General features: G+C 44.7%; 1 protein-coding gene across 1 annotated transcript in view; it reads right to left on the bottom strand.

Annotated features, from left to right (window-relative positions):
• Positions 1-14429, bottom strand: part of LOC128225989 (collagen alpha-1(I) chain-like) — a 41239-nt gene extending 26810 nt beyond the window's left edge. The window contains exon 1 of the mRNA XM_052935882.1: positions 13976-14429. Coding sequence (XP_052791842.1) covers positions 13976-14416 — 441 coding nt within the window. The 5' untranslated portion in view covers positions 14417-14429. The remainder of the gene's footprint in view (positions 1-13975) is intronic.
• Between the last annotated feature and the right edge of the window lie 344 nt (positions 14430-14773).

Below are 14773 nucleotides of genomic sequence, written 5' to 3'. Positions count from 1 at the left end.
AACTCGAGAACCAGTTCCGCCTACACATACTTCAGATATAGCCGTAACTCGAGATCCAGTCCCGCCTCCACATAATACAGATATAGCCGTAACTCGAGAGCCAGTTCCGCCTCCACATAATACAGATATAGCCGTACCTCGAGAGCCAGTCCCGCCTCCATATTATACAGATATAGCTGTAACTTCAGAGCCAGTCTCACCTCCACATTATACAGATATAGCTGTAACTCGAGAGCCAGTCCCGCCTCCATATAATACAGATATAGCCGTAACTCGAGAGCCAGTCCCGCCTCCACATTATACAGATATAGCTGTAACTTAAGAGCCAGTCTCACCTCCACATTATACAGATATAGCTGTAACTCGAGATCCAGTCCCGCCTCCACATAATACAGATATAGCCGTAACTCGAGAGCCAGTCCCGCTTCCAAATAATACAGATATAGCTGTAACTCGAGATCCAGTCCCGCCTCCACATAATACAGATATAGCTGTAACTCGAGATCCAGTCCCGCCTCCACATTATACAGATATAGCCGTAACTCGAGAGCCAGTTCCGCCTCCACATTATACAGATATAGCTGTAACTCGACAGCCAGTTCCGCCTCCACATAATACAGATATAGCTGTAACTCGAGAGCCAGTTCCGCCTCCACATTATACAGATATAGCCGTAACTCGAGAGCCAGTTCCGCCTCCACATTATACAGGTATAGCCGTAACTTAAGAGCCAGTCTCACCTCCACATAATACAGATATAGCTGTAACTCGAGAGCAAGTCCCGCCTCCACATAATACAGATATAGCCGTAACTTAAGAGCCAGTCTCACATCCACATAATACAGATATAGCTGTAACTCGAGAGCCAGTCCCGCCTCCACATTATACAGATATAGCTGTAACTCGAGAGCCAGTCCCGCCTCCACATTATACAGATATAGCCGTAACTCGAGAGGCAGTCCCGCCTCCACATTATACAGATATAGCTGTAACTCGAGAGCCAGTCCCGCCTCCACATAATACAGATATAGCTGTAACTCGAGAGCCAGTACCGCCTCCACAATATACAGATATAGCCGTAACTCGAGAGCCAGTCCCGCCTCAACATTATACAGATATATCTGTAACTCGAGAGCCAGTTCCGCCTCCACATTATACAGATATAGCCGTAACTCGAGAGCCAGTCCCGCCTCCACATAATACAGATATAGCCGTAACCCGAGAGCCAGTCCCGCCTCCACATAATACAGATAATGCTGTATCTCATGAGCCAGTCCGGCCTCCACATAATACAGATATAGCTGTAACTCAAGAGCAAGTTCCGCCTCCAAATAATACAGATATAGCTGTTACACGAGAGCAAGTTCCGCCTCAAAATAAGACAGATATAGCCGTAACCCGAGAGCCAGTTTCGCCTCCACATAATACAGATATAGCCGTAACTCGAGAGCCAGTTCCGCCTCCACATAATACAGATATAACCGTAACTCGAGAGCCAGTTCCGCCTCCACATTATACAGATATAGCCGTAACTCGAGAGCCAGTCCGGCCTCCACATGATACAGATATAGCTGTAACTCGAGAGCCAGTTCCGCCTCCACATAATACAGATATAGCCGTAACTCGAGAGCCAGTTCCGCCTCCACATTATACAGATATAGCCATAACTCGAGAGCCAGTCCCGTCTCCACATTATACAGATATAGCTGTAACTCGAGAGCCAGTCCCGCCTCCACGTTATACAGATATAGCTGTAACTCGAGAGCCAGTCCCGCCTCCACATAATACAGATATAGCTGTAACTCGAGAGCCAGTCCCGCCTCCACATTATACAGATATAGCTGTAACTCGAGAGCCAGTCCCGCCTCCACATTATACAGATATAGCTGTTACTCGAGAGCCAGTCCCGCCTACACATTATACAGATATAGCTGTAACTCGAAAGCCAGTTCCGCCTACACATGATTCAGATACAGCCGTAACTCGAGATCCAGTCCCGCCTCCACATAATACAGATATAGCCGTAACTCGAGAGCCAGTCCCGCTTCCACATAATACAGATATAGCCGTAACTCGAGAGCCAGTCCCGCCTCCATATAAAACAGATATAGCCGTAACTCGAGAGCCAGTCCCGTCTCCACATAATACAGATATATACAGATAAAGCCGTAACTTGAGAGCCAGTCCCGCCTCCATATAATACAGATATAGCCGTTTCTCGAGAGCCAGTCCCGCCTACACATAATAGAGATATAGCCGTAACTCGAGAGCCAGTCCCGCCTCCACATAATACAGATATAGCCGTTTCTCGAGAGCCAGTCCCGCCTACACATAATAGAGATATAGCCGTAACTCGAGAGCCAGTCCCGCCTCCACATAATACAGATATAGCCGTAACTCGAGAGCCAGTCCCGCCTCCACATAATACAGATATAACTGTAACTCGAGAGCCAGTCCCGCCTCCACATAATACAGATATAGCTGTAATTCGAGAGCCAGTCCCGCCTACACATAATACAGATATAGCCGTAACTCGAGAGCCAGTCCCGCCTCTACATAATACAGATATAGCCGTAACTCGAGAGCCAGTCCCGCCTCCACATAATACAGATATAGCCGTAACTCGAGAGCCAGTCCCGCCTCCACATAATACAGATATAGCCGTAACTCGAGAGCCAGTCCCGCCTCCACATAATACAGATATAGCTATAACTCGAGAGCCAGTTCCGCCTCCACATAATACAGTGCCAGTTACGCCTTCACATAATACAGATATAGCTGTAACTAGACAGCCAGTCCCGCCTCCACATTATACAGATATAGCCGTAACTCGAGAGCCAGTCCCGCCTCTACATAATACAGATATAGCCGTAACTCGAGAGCCAGTCCCGCCTCCACATTATACAGATATAGCCGTAACTCGAGAGCCAGTCCCGCCTCCACATAATACAGATATAGCCGTAACTCGAGAGCCAGTCCCGCCTCCACATAATACAGATATAGCTATAACTCGAGAGCCAGTTCCGCCTCCACATAATACAGTGCCAGTTCCGCCTTCACATAATACAGATATAGCTGTAACTCGAGAGCCAGTTCCGCCTCTACATAAAACAGATATAGCCGTAACTCGAGAGCCAGTTCCGCCTCCACATTATAAAGATATAGCTGTAACTCGAGAGCCAGTTCCACCTCAACATAATACAGATATAGCCGTAACTCGAGAGCCAGTCCCGCCTCCACATTATACAGATATAGCTGTAACTCGAGACCCAGTTCCGCCTCTACATAATACAGAAAAAGCCGTAACTCGAGAGCCAGCTCCGCCTCCACATAAAACAGATATAGCTGTAAATCGAGAGCCAGTTCCTCCTCCACATAATACTGCTATAACCGTAATTTGAGAGCCAGTCCCGCCTCCATATAATACAGATATAGCTGTAACTCGGGAGCCAGTCCAGCCTCTACATAATACAGATAGCCGTAACTCGAGAGCCAGTTTCGTCTCCATATAATACAGATATAGCCGTAACTCGAGAGCCAGTTCCGCCTCCATATAATACAGATATAACTGTAACTCGAGAGCCAGTCCCGCCTCCATATAGTACAGATATAGCTGTAACTCGAGAGCCAGTCCCGCCTCAACATTATACAGATATAGCCGTAACTCGAGAGCCAGTCCCGCCTCCACATAATACAGATATAGCCGTAACTCGAGAGCCAGTCCCGCCTCCACATAATACAGATATAGCCGTAACTCGAGAGCCAGTCCCGCCTCCACATAATACAGATAATGCTGTATCTCATGAGCCAGTCCGGCCTCCACATAATACAGATATAGCTTTAACTCAAGAGCAAGTTCCGCCTCCAAATAATACAGATATAGCTGTTACACGAGAGCAAGTTCCGCCTCCAAATAATACAGATATAGCCGTAACCCGAGAGCCAGTTTCGCCTCCACATAATACAGATATAGCTGTAACTCGAGAGCCAGTTCCGCCTCCACATAATACAGATATAACCGTAACTCGAGAGCCATTTCCGCCTCCACATTATACAGATATAGCCGTAACTCGAGAGCCAGTCCGGCCTTCACATGATACAGATATAGCTGTAACTCGAGAGCCAGTTCCGCCTCCACATAATACAGATATAGCCGTAACTCGAGAGCCAGTTCCGCCTCCACATTATACAGATATAGCCATAACTCGAGAGCCAGTCCCGCCTCCACATTATACAGATATAGCTGTAACTCGAGAGCCAGTCCCGCCTCCACATTATACAGATATAGCTGTAACTCGAGAGCCAGTCCCGCCTCCACATAATACAGATATAGCTGTAACTCGAGAGCCAGTCCCGCCTCCACATTATACAGATATAGCTGTAACTCGAGAGCCAGTCCCGCCTACACATTATACAGATATAGCTGTAACTCGAAAGCCAGTTCCGCCTACACATGATTCAGATACAGCCGTAACTCGAGATCCAGTCCCGCCTCCACATAATACAGATATAGCCGTAACTCGAGAGCCAGTCCCGCCTCCACATAATACAGATATAGCCGTAACTCGAGAGCCAGTCCCGCCTCCATATAAAACAGATATAGCCGTAACTCGAGAGCCAGTCCCGTCTCCACATAATACAGATATATACAGATAAAGCCGTAACTTGAGAGCCAGTCCCGCCTCCATATAATACAGATATAGCCGTTTCTCGAGAGCCAGTTCCGCCTCCACATTATACAGATATAGCTGTAACTCGAGAGCCAGTCCCGCCTCAACATTATACAGATATATCTGTAACTCGAGAGCCAGTTCCGCCTCCACATTATACAGATATAGCCGTAACTCGAGAGCCAGTCCCGCCTCCACATAATACAGATATAGCCGTAACCCGAGAGCCAGTCCCGCCTCCACATAATACAGATAATGCTGTATCTCATGAGCCAGTCCGGCCTCCACATAATACAGATATAGCTGTAACTCAAGAGCAAGTTCCGCCTCCAAATAATACAGATATAGCTGTTACACGAGAGCAAGTTACGCCTCCAAATAATACAGATATAGCCGTAACCCGAGAGCCAGTTTCGCCTCCACATAATACAGATATAGCTGTAACTCGAGAGCCAGTTCCGCCAACATAATACAGATATGACCGTAACTCGAGAGCCAGTTCCGCCTCCACATTATACAGATATAGCCGTAACTCGAGAGCCAGTCCGGCCTCCACATGATACAGATATAGCTGTAACTCGAGAGCCAGTTCCGCCTCCACATAATACAGATATAGCCGTAACTCGAGAGCCAGTTCCGCCTCCACATTATACACGGTGTAGCACGCCGGTGTCACTGGATGTTGGCCGTGTTGCACTCCGGGCTCACTGGATGTTGGACGTGTCGCACGCGGGTGTCACTGTATGTTTGCCGTGTCGCACTCCGGTGTCACTGGATGTTTGCCGTGTCGCACTCCGGTGTCACTGGATGTTGGACGTGTCGCACTCCGGTGTCACTGGATGTTAGCCGTGTCGCACTCCGGTGTCACTGGGTGTTGGCCGTGTCGCACGCCGGTGTCGTTGGATGTTTGCCGTGTCGCACTCCAGTATTACTGAACGTTGACAGTGTCACACTCTGGTACTTCTGTTGTTGACAGTATCGCAATCCCGTGTTACTGGACGTTGGCCGTGTCGCACACCGATTTTACTGGATGTTGACCGTGTCGCACTCCGATGTTACTGGACGTTGGCCGTGTCGCACTCCGATATTACTGTATGTTGGCCGTGTCGCACTCCGGTGTTACTGGACGTTGGTCGTGTCGCACTACGATTTTACTGGATGTTGACCGTGTCGCACTCCGTTGTGACTGAACGTTGACCGTGTCGCACTCCGGTGTTACTTGATGTTGGTCTTATCGCACTCCTGTGTTACTGGATGTTGACCGTGTTGCACTCCGATTTTACTGGACGTTGACCGTGTCGCACTCCGGTGTTACTGGATGTTGACCGTGTCTCACTCCGGTGTTACTTGATGTTGGTCGTGTCGCACTCCTGTGTTACTGGATGTTGACCGTGTCGCACTCCGATTTTACTGGACGTTGAACTGGTCGCACTCCGGTGTTACTGGATGTTGACCGTGTCTCACTCCGGTGTTACTGGACGTTTGCCGTGTCGCACTCCGGTGTTACTGGACGTTAGCCGTGTCGCACTCCGGTGTTACTGGGTGTTGACCGTGTCGCACTTCGATTTTTCTGGACGTTGACCGTGTCGCACTCCGATTTTACTGGATGTTGGCCGTGTTGCACTCCGATTTTACTGGACGTTGACGGTGTAGCACGCCGGTGTCACTGGATGTTGGCCGTGTTGCACTCCGGGCTCACTGGATGTTGGACGTGTCGCACGCCGGTGTCACTGTATGTTTGCCGTGTCGCACTCCGGTGTCACTGGATGTTTGCCGTGTCGCATTCCGGTGTCACTGGATGTTGGACGTGTCGCACTCCGGTGTCACTGTATGTTTGCCGTGTCGCACTCCGGTGTCACTGGATGTTAGCCGTGTCGCACTCCGGTGTCACTGGGTGTTGGCCGTGTCGCACGCCGGTGTCGTTGGATGTTTGCCGTGTCGCACTCCGGTATTACTGAACGTTGACAGTGTCACACTCTGGTACTTCTGTTGTTGACAGTATCGCAATCCCGTGTTACTGGACGATGACCGTGTCGAACTCCGGTATTAGGCGGCGTTGACCGTGTCACATTCCGGTCTTATTACACGCTGACCGTGAAACATTCAGGTGTTACTGAACGTTGACCCTGTAACATTCCGGTGCTTCTGCACGTTGGCCCTGTCACACTCCGGTGTTACTGTACGTTGACCCTGTCACATTCCTGTGTTACTGTACATTGACCCTGTCACATTCCAGTCTTATTACACGCTGACCGTGTCAAATTTCGGTGTTACTGTACGTAGTCCGTGTCACATACCGATGTTATTGCACGCTGATCGTGTCACTTGCCGGTGTTACTGTTCGTAGACCGTGTCACATTCCGGTGTTATTGCACGCTGACCGTGTCAAATTTCGGTGTTACTGTACGTAGACCGTGTCACATACCGATGTTATTGCACGCTGATCGTGTCACTTGCCGGTGTTACTGTTCGTAGACCGTGTCACATTCCGGTGTTTTTGCACGCCGACCGCGTCACGTTCCGGTGTTACTGTACGTAGACCGTGTCACTTTCCTGTGTTTTTGCACGCTGACCGTGTCACATTCCGGTGTTACTGTACGTAGACCGTGTCACATTCTGGTGTTTTTGCACGTTGACCGTGTCACATTCCTGTGCTACTTTTAGTAGACCGTGTCACATTCCGGTGTTACTAAATGGTGACCGTGTCACATTCCGGTGTTACTTAATTTTGACCGTGTCACATTCCGGACGTTAACCTTGTCGCAATCTGGTTTTTCTGGACGTATACAGTGTCGCACTCCGGTGTAAGTGGACTTTTACTGCGCCGCACGCCACCGTTTGGGGGCGCTGACAGTGTCGCACTCCGGTGTAAGGGTACTTTTACTGCGCCGCACGCCACTGTTTGGGGACACTGACAGTGTCGCACTCCGGTGTAAGGGGACTTTTACTGCACCGCACGCCACTGTTTGTGGGCGCTGACAGTGTCGCACTCCGGTGTAAGGGGACTTTTACTGCGTCGCACGCCACTGTTTGTGTGCGCTGACAGTGTCGCACTCCGGTGTAAGGGGACTTTTACTGCGCCGCACGCCACTGTTTGTGGGCGCTGACAGTGTCGCACTCCGGTGTAAGGGGACTTTTACTGCGCCGCACGCCACTGTTTGTGGGCGCTTTCAGTGTCGCAATATTGAAACTTTTAAATCACAGTTTCAATCAAAGCAATCTTAATGATAAATATTTGGTGTATATACCGAAACATAAAATTTGACCTACTATATGTACTTTCATTTAATTAAAGTTTAAACACTCTGACGGCTGTCGTTATATATTAATGTTGTGCAAAATAAAAGCCATTTATCAAGCAACGGAATAAGTGTGTTTCTAGAATACCCACAGGGTCAATTTGCTATTAAAGCTCTTAAGTCAATGAAAATTTACAGGAAAATTTTGCCTTTGTCGAAATTCGCACACCATGTACAGGAACGACCATTCATTCGACCAAAGGCGTGTTAATTTATTGCACTGTTTGTATGAAAATTATCTTTAAAATAGTTGTTAAAACGTCGGTCACATACAAGCTACGAGTGATAGCCGACCTCCGACTACTACTAGTCGAAAGTCAGAAGTCAGAGATCGTAAACAGGCTTTTGTCGTTACATTAAAGGTTTTCAGTTGCACATAGAACCATTAAACATTATATATATGATTCTTCAATTAATATGTTGTTTAAGATGGTAGGATATTGGCAGCAATTACCTTTCCGCGATATGGGGAACACTAGATGAGATTATTGATCTCCCGAGATGATTGGTCAGGGATTGGTCGGTGACTTGTTTTTCATCGATCACCGATGGAATCATAGTGCATATCAACAGTGTGTTTTTTTCAGATTCAATAATTTAAGTTCGAGTTGTAAAAATGTTAAAAGCAGAACAGTTGCATTTGCTGCGCATGTAAAGACTAGATAAAAATGCTGCATTTACTGTTTTATGCGAGGATATAAATATACAGCGCGTTGACCTTATGAAAACAGTAAATGTATGTTTCCCTATGCGTTATATCAGCTAAGGCTTATGTACTTCAAATGGCATAGTTTGAAGTACAAATAAATTATTATAACGCCATTGCAGCACCAGGTGACACATATTATATAGCCAATAGCTCACTATAAATATTTTTTTGTTTTCAAATTGAAAAGGACAACGTATCAGAAATACACAAATAAACCTACAACGCCTTGTTGAGAATCAACCTTTGTTTCGTTAGTGAAGGCATAATGGGCATGCTTGGAAAATAAATATTGTCTGAAATAAGAGGAGTGTTATAGTCTTAAGTATGAAGAATACATATACGTTTAGTGTTTTAAGTTCTTTAACAGTGCGGACAGTTTTATTGTGCTATTTATTACGTAGGGAGAAATCCTTACTAATCTGTTTGACGCTCATATCTCGCCAACTTATTATTGCTAAATAAGTAACTTACTGTTTCTTCACGTCTTCGCCTTCTTTTTTCCTGAAATTGCAAAAAAACATATACAGATGTTTAGAAATACGCTTGTACTCACATAGCTTAAGTAGGTAGACATTGTATCTAATAAAACAATACACACATTTCCTTTGATAATAGCAATCACAAGTGAATTTGAACTAAGCATAATAGCATTTGTTTCTTTCACAATTACTTCTAGAAATGCAATTAAAACTACAAACCAAACAGGGCAATCACAAGTGAATTTGAACTAAGCATAATAGCATTTGTTTCTTTCACAATTACTTCTAGAAATGCAATTAAAACTACAAACCAAACCTGTTAAGAGGCGCGGGGTAATGGTCCAAATGACACTGAACTGTAGACACAAACACTCACCACAAACACATGTACAAACACCATGATGGTTTGTCCACCTTTGAACGGTCAGTAAAACTCTAGTTCACTGAAAACAGACTACCTTGGCTCTACACTATCGTCATTTATCGGAAAAGCTTTTTGGATGAATGCCAGGTCTGTTTTGGTGAATGACTTTGTGTATGTGGTGTTTACACGTTTCGTCTCTAGTTAATTGTCTTTGTGTATGTGGTGTTTACACGTTTCGTCTCTAGTTAATTGTCTTTGTGTATGTGGTGTTTACACGTTTCGTCTCTAGTTAATTGTCTTTGTGGCCTTTGTCCTGTGCCTCTAAATAGTTCGGGGCGTTTTAATGTTCGTTTACTGGGTCTTTCGTCGGTATTATCTACATATTAAGCAAACGCATTATAGTTTATCTGGCATAAATCGCTTGCAGTTTCGTAAAGAGTGTTGACTAAGGCCAAACATTGAACTAAGATCCACGTATCAAGGCCATGTAACACAGAACAAACATACAAAGATCAATTCGTTATTGGTAAATGTTGGGATTACCGCCATGGTGTGGTCTTTTAATAAAAAAAAAAATAAGAACTCATTTGGGGTTGACACCAAACGACTAACAGTTGCTCGAACCTTTGGGGTTGAAACCAAACGACTAACAGTTGCTCCAACCTTTGGGGTTGAAACCAAACGCCTCACAATTGCTCGAACCTTTGGGGTTGAAACCAAACGTTTAACATTTGCTCGAACTCATGAGGTTGAAACCAAACGCTTTACAGTTGCTCAAACCTTTGGGGTTGAAACCAAACGCCTAACAGTTGCTCCAACCTTTGAGGTTGAAACCAAGCGCCTCACATTTGCTCCAACCTTAAGAGTTGAAACCAAACGCCTAACAGTTGCTCCAACCTTTGGGGTTTACACCAACTGCCTCACAATTGCTCCAACCTTTGGGGTTGAAACCAAACGCCTAACAGTTGCTCCAACCTTAGGGGTTTACACCAACTGCCTCACAATTGCTCCAACCTTTGGGGTTGAAACCAAACGCCTAACAGTTGCACGAACATTTGTGGTTTACACCAACCGCCTCACAATTGCTCCAACCTTTGGGGTTGAAACCAAACGCCTTACAGTTGCTCGAACCTTTAGGGTTTACACCAACCGCCTAACAGTTGCTCCAACCTTTGGGGTTGAAACCAAACGCCTCACATTTGCTCGAACCTTTGGGGTTGAAACCAACCGCCTCATATTTGCTCGAATCGAACCTTTGGGGTTGAAACCAACCGCCTAACAGTTGCTCGAACCTTTGGGGTTGAAACCAAACGCCTAACAGTTGCTCGAACCTTTGGGGTTGAAACCAAGCGCCTCACATTTGCTCGATCCTTTGGGGTTGAAACCAAGCGCCTCATATTTGCTCGAACCTTTGGGGTTGAATCCAAGCGCCTCACAGTTGCTCGAACCTTTGGGGTTGAATCCAAGCGCCTCACAGTTGCTCGAACCTTTGGGGTTCAAACCAACCGCCTAACAGTTGTTCGAACCTTTGGGGTTGAAATCAAACGCCTAACAGTTGCTCGAACCTTTGGGGTTGAAACCAAGCGCTTCACATTTGCTCGAACCTTTGGGGTTGAAACCAAGCGCCTTATAGTTGCTCGAACCTTTGGGGTTGAATCCAAGCGCCTCACAGTTGCTCGAACCTTTGGGGTTGAAACCAAATGCCTCACATTTGCTCCAACCTTTGGGGTTGAAACTTGAAACCAACCGCCTTACAGTTGCTCGAACCTTTGGGGTTGAAACCAAGCGCCTCACAGTTGCTCGAACCTTTGGGGTTGAAACACCAAACGCCTAACAGTTGCTCCTACCTTTGGGGTTTACACCAAACGCCTAACAGTTGCTCCAACCTTTGGGGTTGAAACCAAGCGCCTCACAATTGCTCGAACCTTTGGGGTTGAAACCAAGCGCCTCACAATTGCTCCAACCTTTGGGCTTTACACCAACCGCCTCACAATTGCTCCAACCTTTGGGCTTTACACCAACCGCCTCACAATTGCTCCAACCTTTGGGGTTTAAACCAAACCGCCTCCGTATCGCTCCAACACTTGTGGTTGAAAGCAACTATCTAACATTTGCTCCAACATTCGGGGCTGAAACCGACCGCCTGACAACGCGAACATTTTGGTTTTACTTTAAACCAACAACATAACAATTGCTCCAGCATTTTGGGGTTAAAACCAACCGCCTCAAAATTCTCCAACAATTGCTCCAACAGTTTGGGTCTAAACCAACCGCCTCATAATTGCTCCAACATTTTGGGTTTAAACCAACCGCCTCACCATGGCTCAACTTTGCGGTTTGAACCAACCTCCTTACAATTGCTCCAATATTTGGGGTTTTAACCAACCGCCTCACTATGGCTCAACTTTGTGGTTTAAACCAACCGCCTCACAATGGCTCAACTTTGCGGTTTGAACCAACCGCCTCACAATGGCCCAACTGTGCGGTTTGAACCAACCGCCTCACAATGGCCCAACTGTGCGGTTTGAACCAACCCCCTAAAATTGCTAAAACATTTGGAGTAAAAATCAACCACCTCACAATTGCTCCAACATTTATAAATAAGGAATGCAACCATAACAGTATAGAAAGAGAATTAAATCATCCACAATACCGATATTTAAAAAAACGTTCTGAAAATGCAGACCCAGCACACTGCAGTTTACTCGCGCATGCTGGCAATATAATTGAGTTTTCCAAGTCATACTCAATTATATTACCTTCTGCCAAAATTCATTATGGGCACTATCTGTCAGTCAATAAGAATTTACACCTTAGGCTCAGTCTATTGGGAGATACTGAATGCAATATTTCGTCTAACCCCGAAGGCGTGTGCGTATATGGTTGACTCTGTTGATCATTGTAATTCCAGAACAAGAACGAAATGATAAGAAATTAGATTGGGACGTCGTCAAATGCCAGTGAAACATATTCACTTTGACACTAACAAATGTCCATGCCATCATCGCAAAATGAGTTTTGGCTGAAAATCAATCGCATTGTCTGTGCAACGACGAAACTTGCCCCAAAAAATTGACGATATTTTAGATTGCTTCTAAACTATTGTATATTTTGATTTGGATTGATGTTCAATTTTAAGCATGCAGCTTGGGTCGTCAATACGGCAATACACTGGACCATATTTGATTTAACCTTTTACATTCACATTTACTTATTCGTATCAATGATTGGCAAAAGTTATTGTCTTTTTAATGCATTTTGTTCTCTGTCCAATTCAGCGAATATAATTTAAAATGAAATAAATAGCAGAAACAATGATTTTGTTAGGGCTTTCTCCGGTCAGTCCCTTTTAAATTCTCCAAAAATGCAAGACCACACTCTCGTGCAACATCGTGTCAACGAGAGTGACTTAGTATAAGTAAACATAACTTTCTTCACAATCCTTGTACAATAAATAAAGTTTAAAACAAAGACGAGAATCTAGGAAGGAAACTATGATAAATGTCTAAACCGTTCAAGCCAAAACGTACTGATGAAATTAATGCAATGTTACACTGACATTTGCGTCTATTTGAAATGTGAGTTCTTTCCTATCGCTATGGACAATTTAGCGATGTAAGAGCAGGTTAAACTTTCCTGTTTTAAAGTGAGCCTAATTCTGGGAAATTGATATTGCGTTGATCTTATTCAGCGAAAGACCACGATAAATTTGTTAAGCAGTCAGATGTTGGGATACATGATATTGTCTGAGATTGCCCGGTTTGTTCAATGTAAATTACGGTGATAAAAGAGCACGTCTGCTGGCAGAAAAATCTGTCGTCAACGGGCCAACACTTCGTTTCCACAAATCGGCAACATCCAAAGTCGACCGTGACTCAAATAAAGGAACAGAATGTCATTGGAAACATGGGCCGTAGTGTTTAATCATTGCACAGGAAGGATAAACCGATGAACATTTGTATCGGAAACATGGATACAATCCGGACCACAATCATGCTTTTCGTAATAAGTTTTGATCAGGGCTGGTATTCAATATTGCTCTTACGCTGATCTAAGAACGATGTAGCTAATCGGATTACTTGATTTTATAACTGACCAATAGAGTGAATGCATTCATTGATGTATGACCATAAGTCATATATTGAATACCACCCCAGGCCCCAATTTCTCGAAAGTTCTTAAGTCTCTTATAACAGGATTAAGCTAAACTCACTATTTTTTTTCCATTAATTTGCGTAATATTTACTTCTTTAAGAGTTTTTATACTTAAGATATGAATTATCTTTACGATAATCACAATAAACTAATTTTCAAACATCAAAATTCAATTAAAATTTGTGTTTTTGCTAATTGAAATAAGATACTTAAGCCTGTTTAGCTTAAGAAGCTTCGAGAAGGTGGGGCCTGGTCAATTTTACAAGTCAATTTACAAGTAACGACAGTGTTTGGCATACCTTTTTGTGCCGGTGCGATGTTTTAGTTTTACTAGCTTCTTTCTTGATTCCTCGTTTGATACGTCTTTTCGATTTAGTAAATGAAATGAGCAATGATTCCATATTTCGATCAAGCATGTGTTCATCTACATCATTGAATAAACACGATTCTTTAATTATATTTATCTCACGAGTTAAATGGGCTACATAAATTATAAACACTAAAGTCAAGCACATTATAAACCCGAATAACATTGTATTTTTATCACATCCATTCCAACGCAACAACCATGAAATCACGTGTTTCTTTCTTCTCTTACGTTCAATACATTTTGAGTTCGTGTGCACCGAACACATTTTGCATGTGCATTCCACGTCGCTCCCATCAGACGACTCGCCTTTATCGTTCCTCTCGCGGATTGTGTTTGCATGTATGTACATCGGTTTTATATCTGTATCCATATTTGCTCTTAATCAAAACTTAGCTTCATTGGTAACATATACGTTCTAACAGTTCTTATGAAACGCGAAATAGTTAAAGTGCATACAAAGCCAGTCCATCTGTATTATTTGTATTTGTTGAGGTCTGACATAAAGCACATACTACTATTGATGACCTTCTTGTTCTTTATTAATAACTCCATGAGTGCACCACAGAAACATTTTGAGCTGTCGGGCACCATTACTATCATTTGATTAGCAGAGCACCTTCCACCAGTTACCGTCGCGTCCTCGTGACTGCCGGTTTCCGGTGTGGGAATAATCCAATAACCCGCACAGAGAAGCTACTAAACCTTGGTAATAGTGAGATAATGTGAA

The sequence above is a fragment of the Mya arenaria genome, chromosome 3 (genome assembly GCF_026914265.1).
Source record: "Mya arenaria isolate MELC-2E11 chromosome 3, ASM2691426v1".
Lineage (NCBI taxonomy): Eukaryota > Metazoa > Mollusca > Bivalvia > Myida > Myidae > Mya > Mya arenaria.
This window is presented reverse-complemented; position numbering and strand designations above follow the sequence as displayed.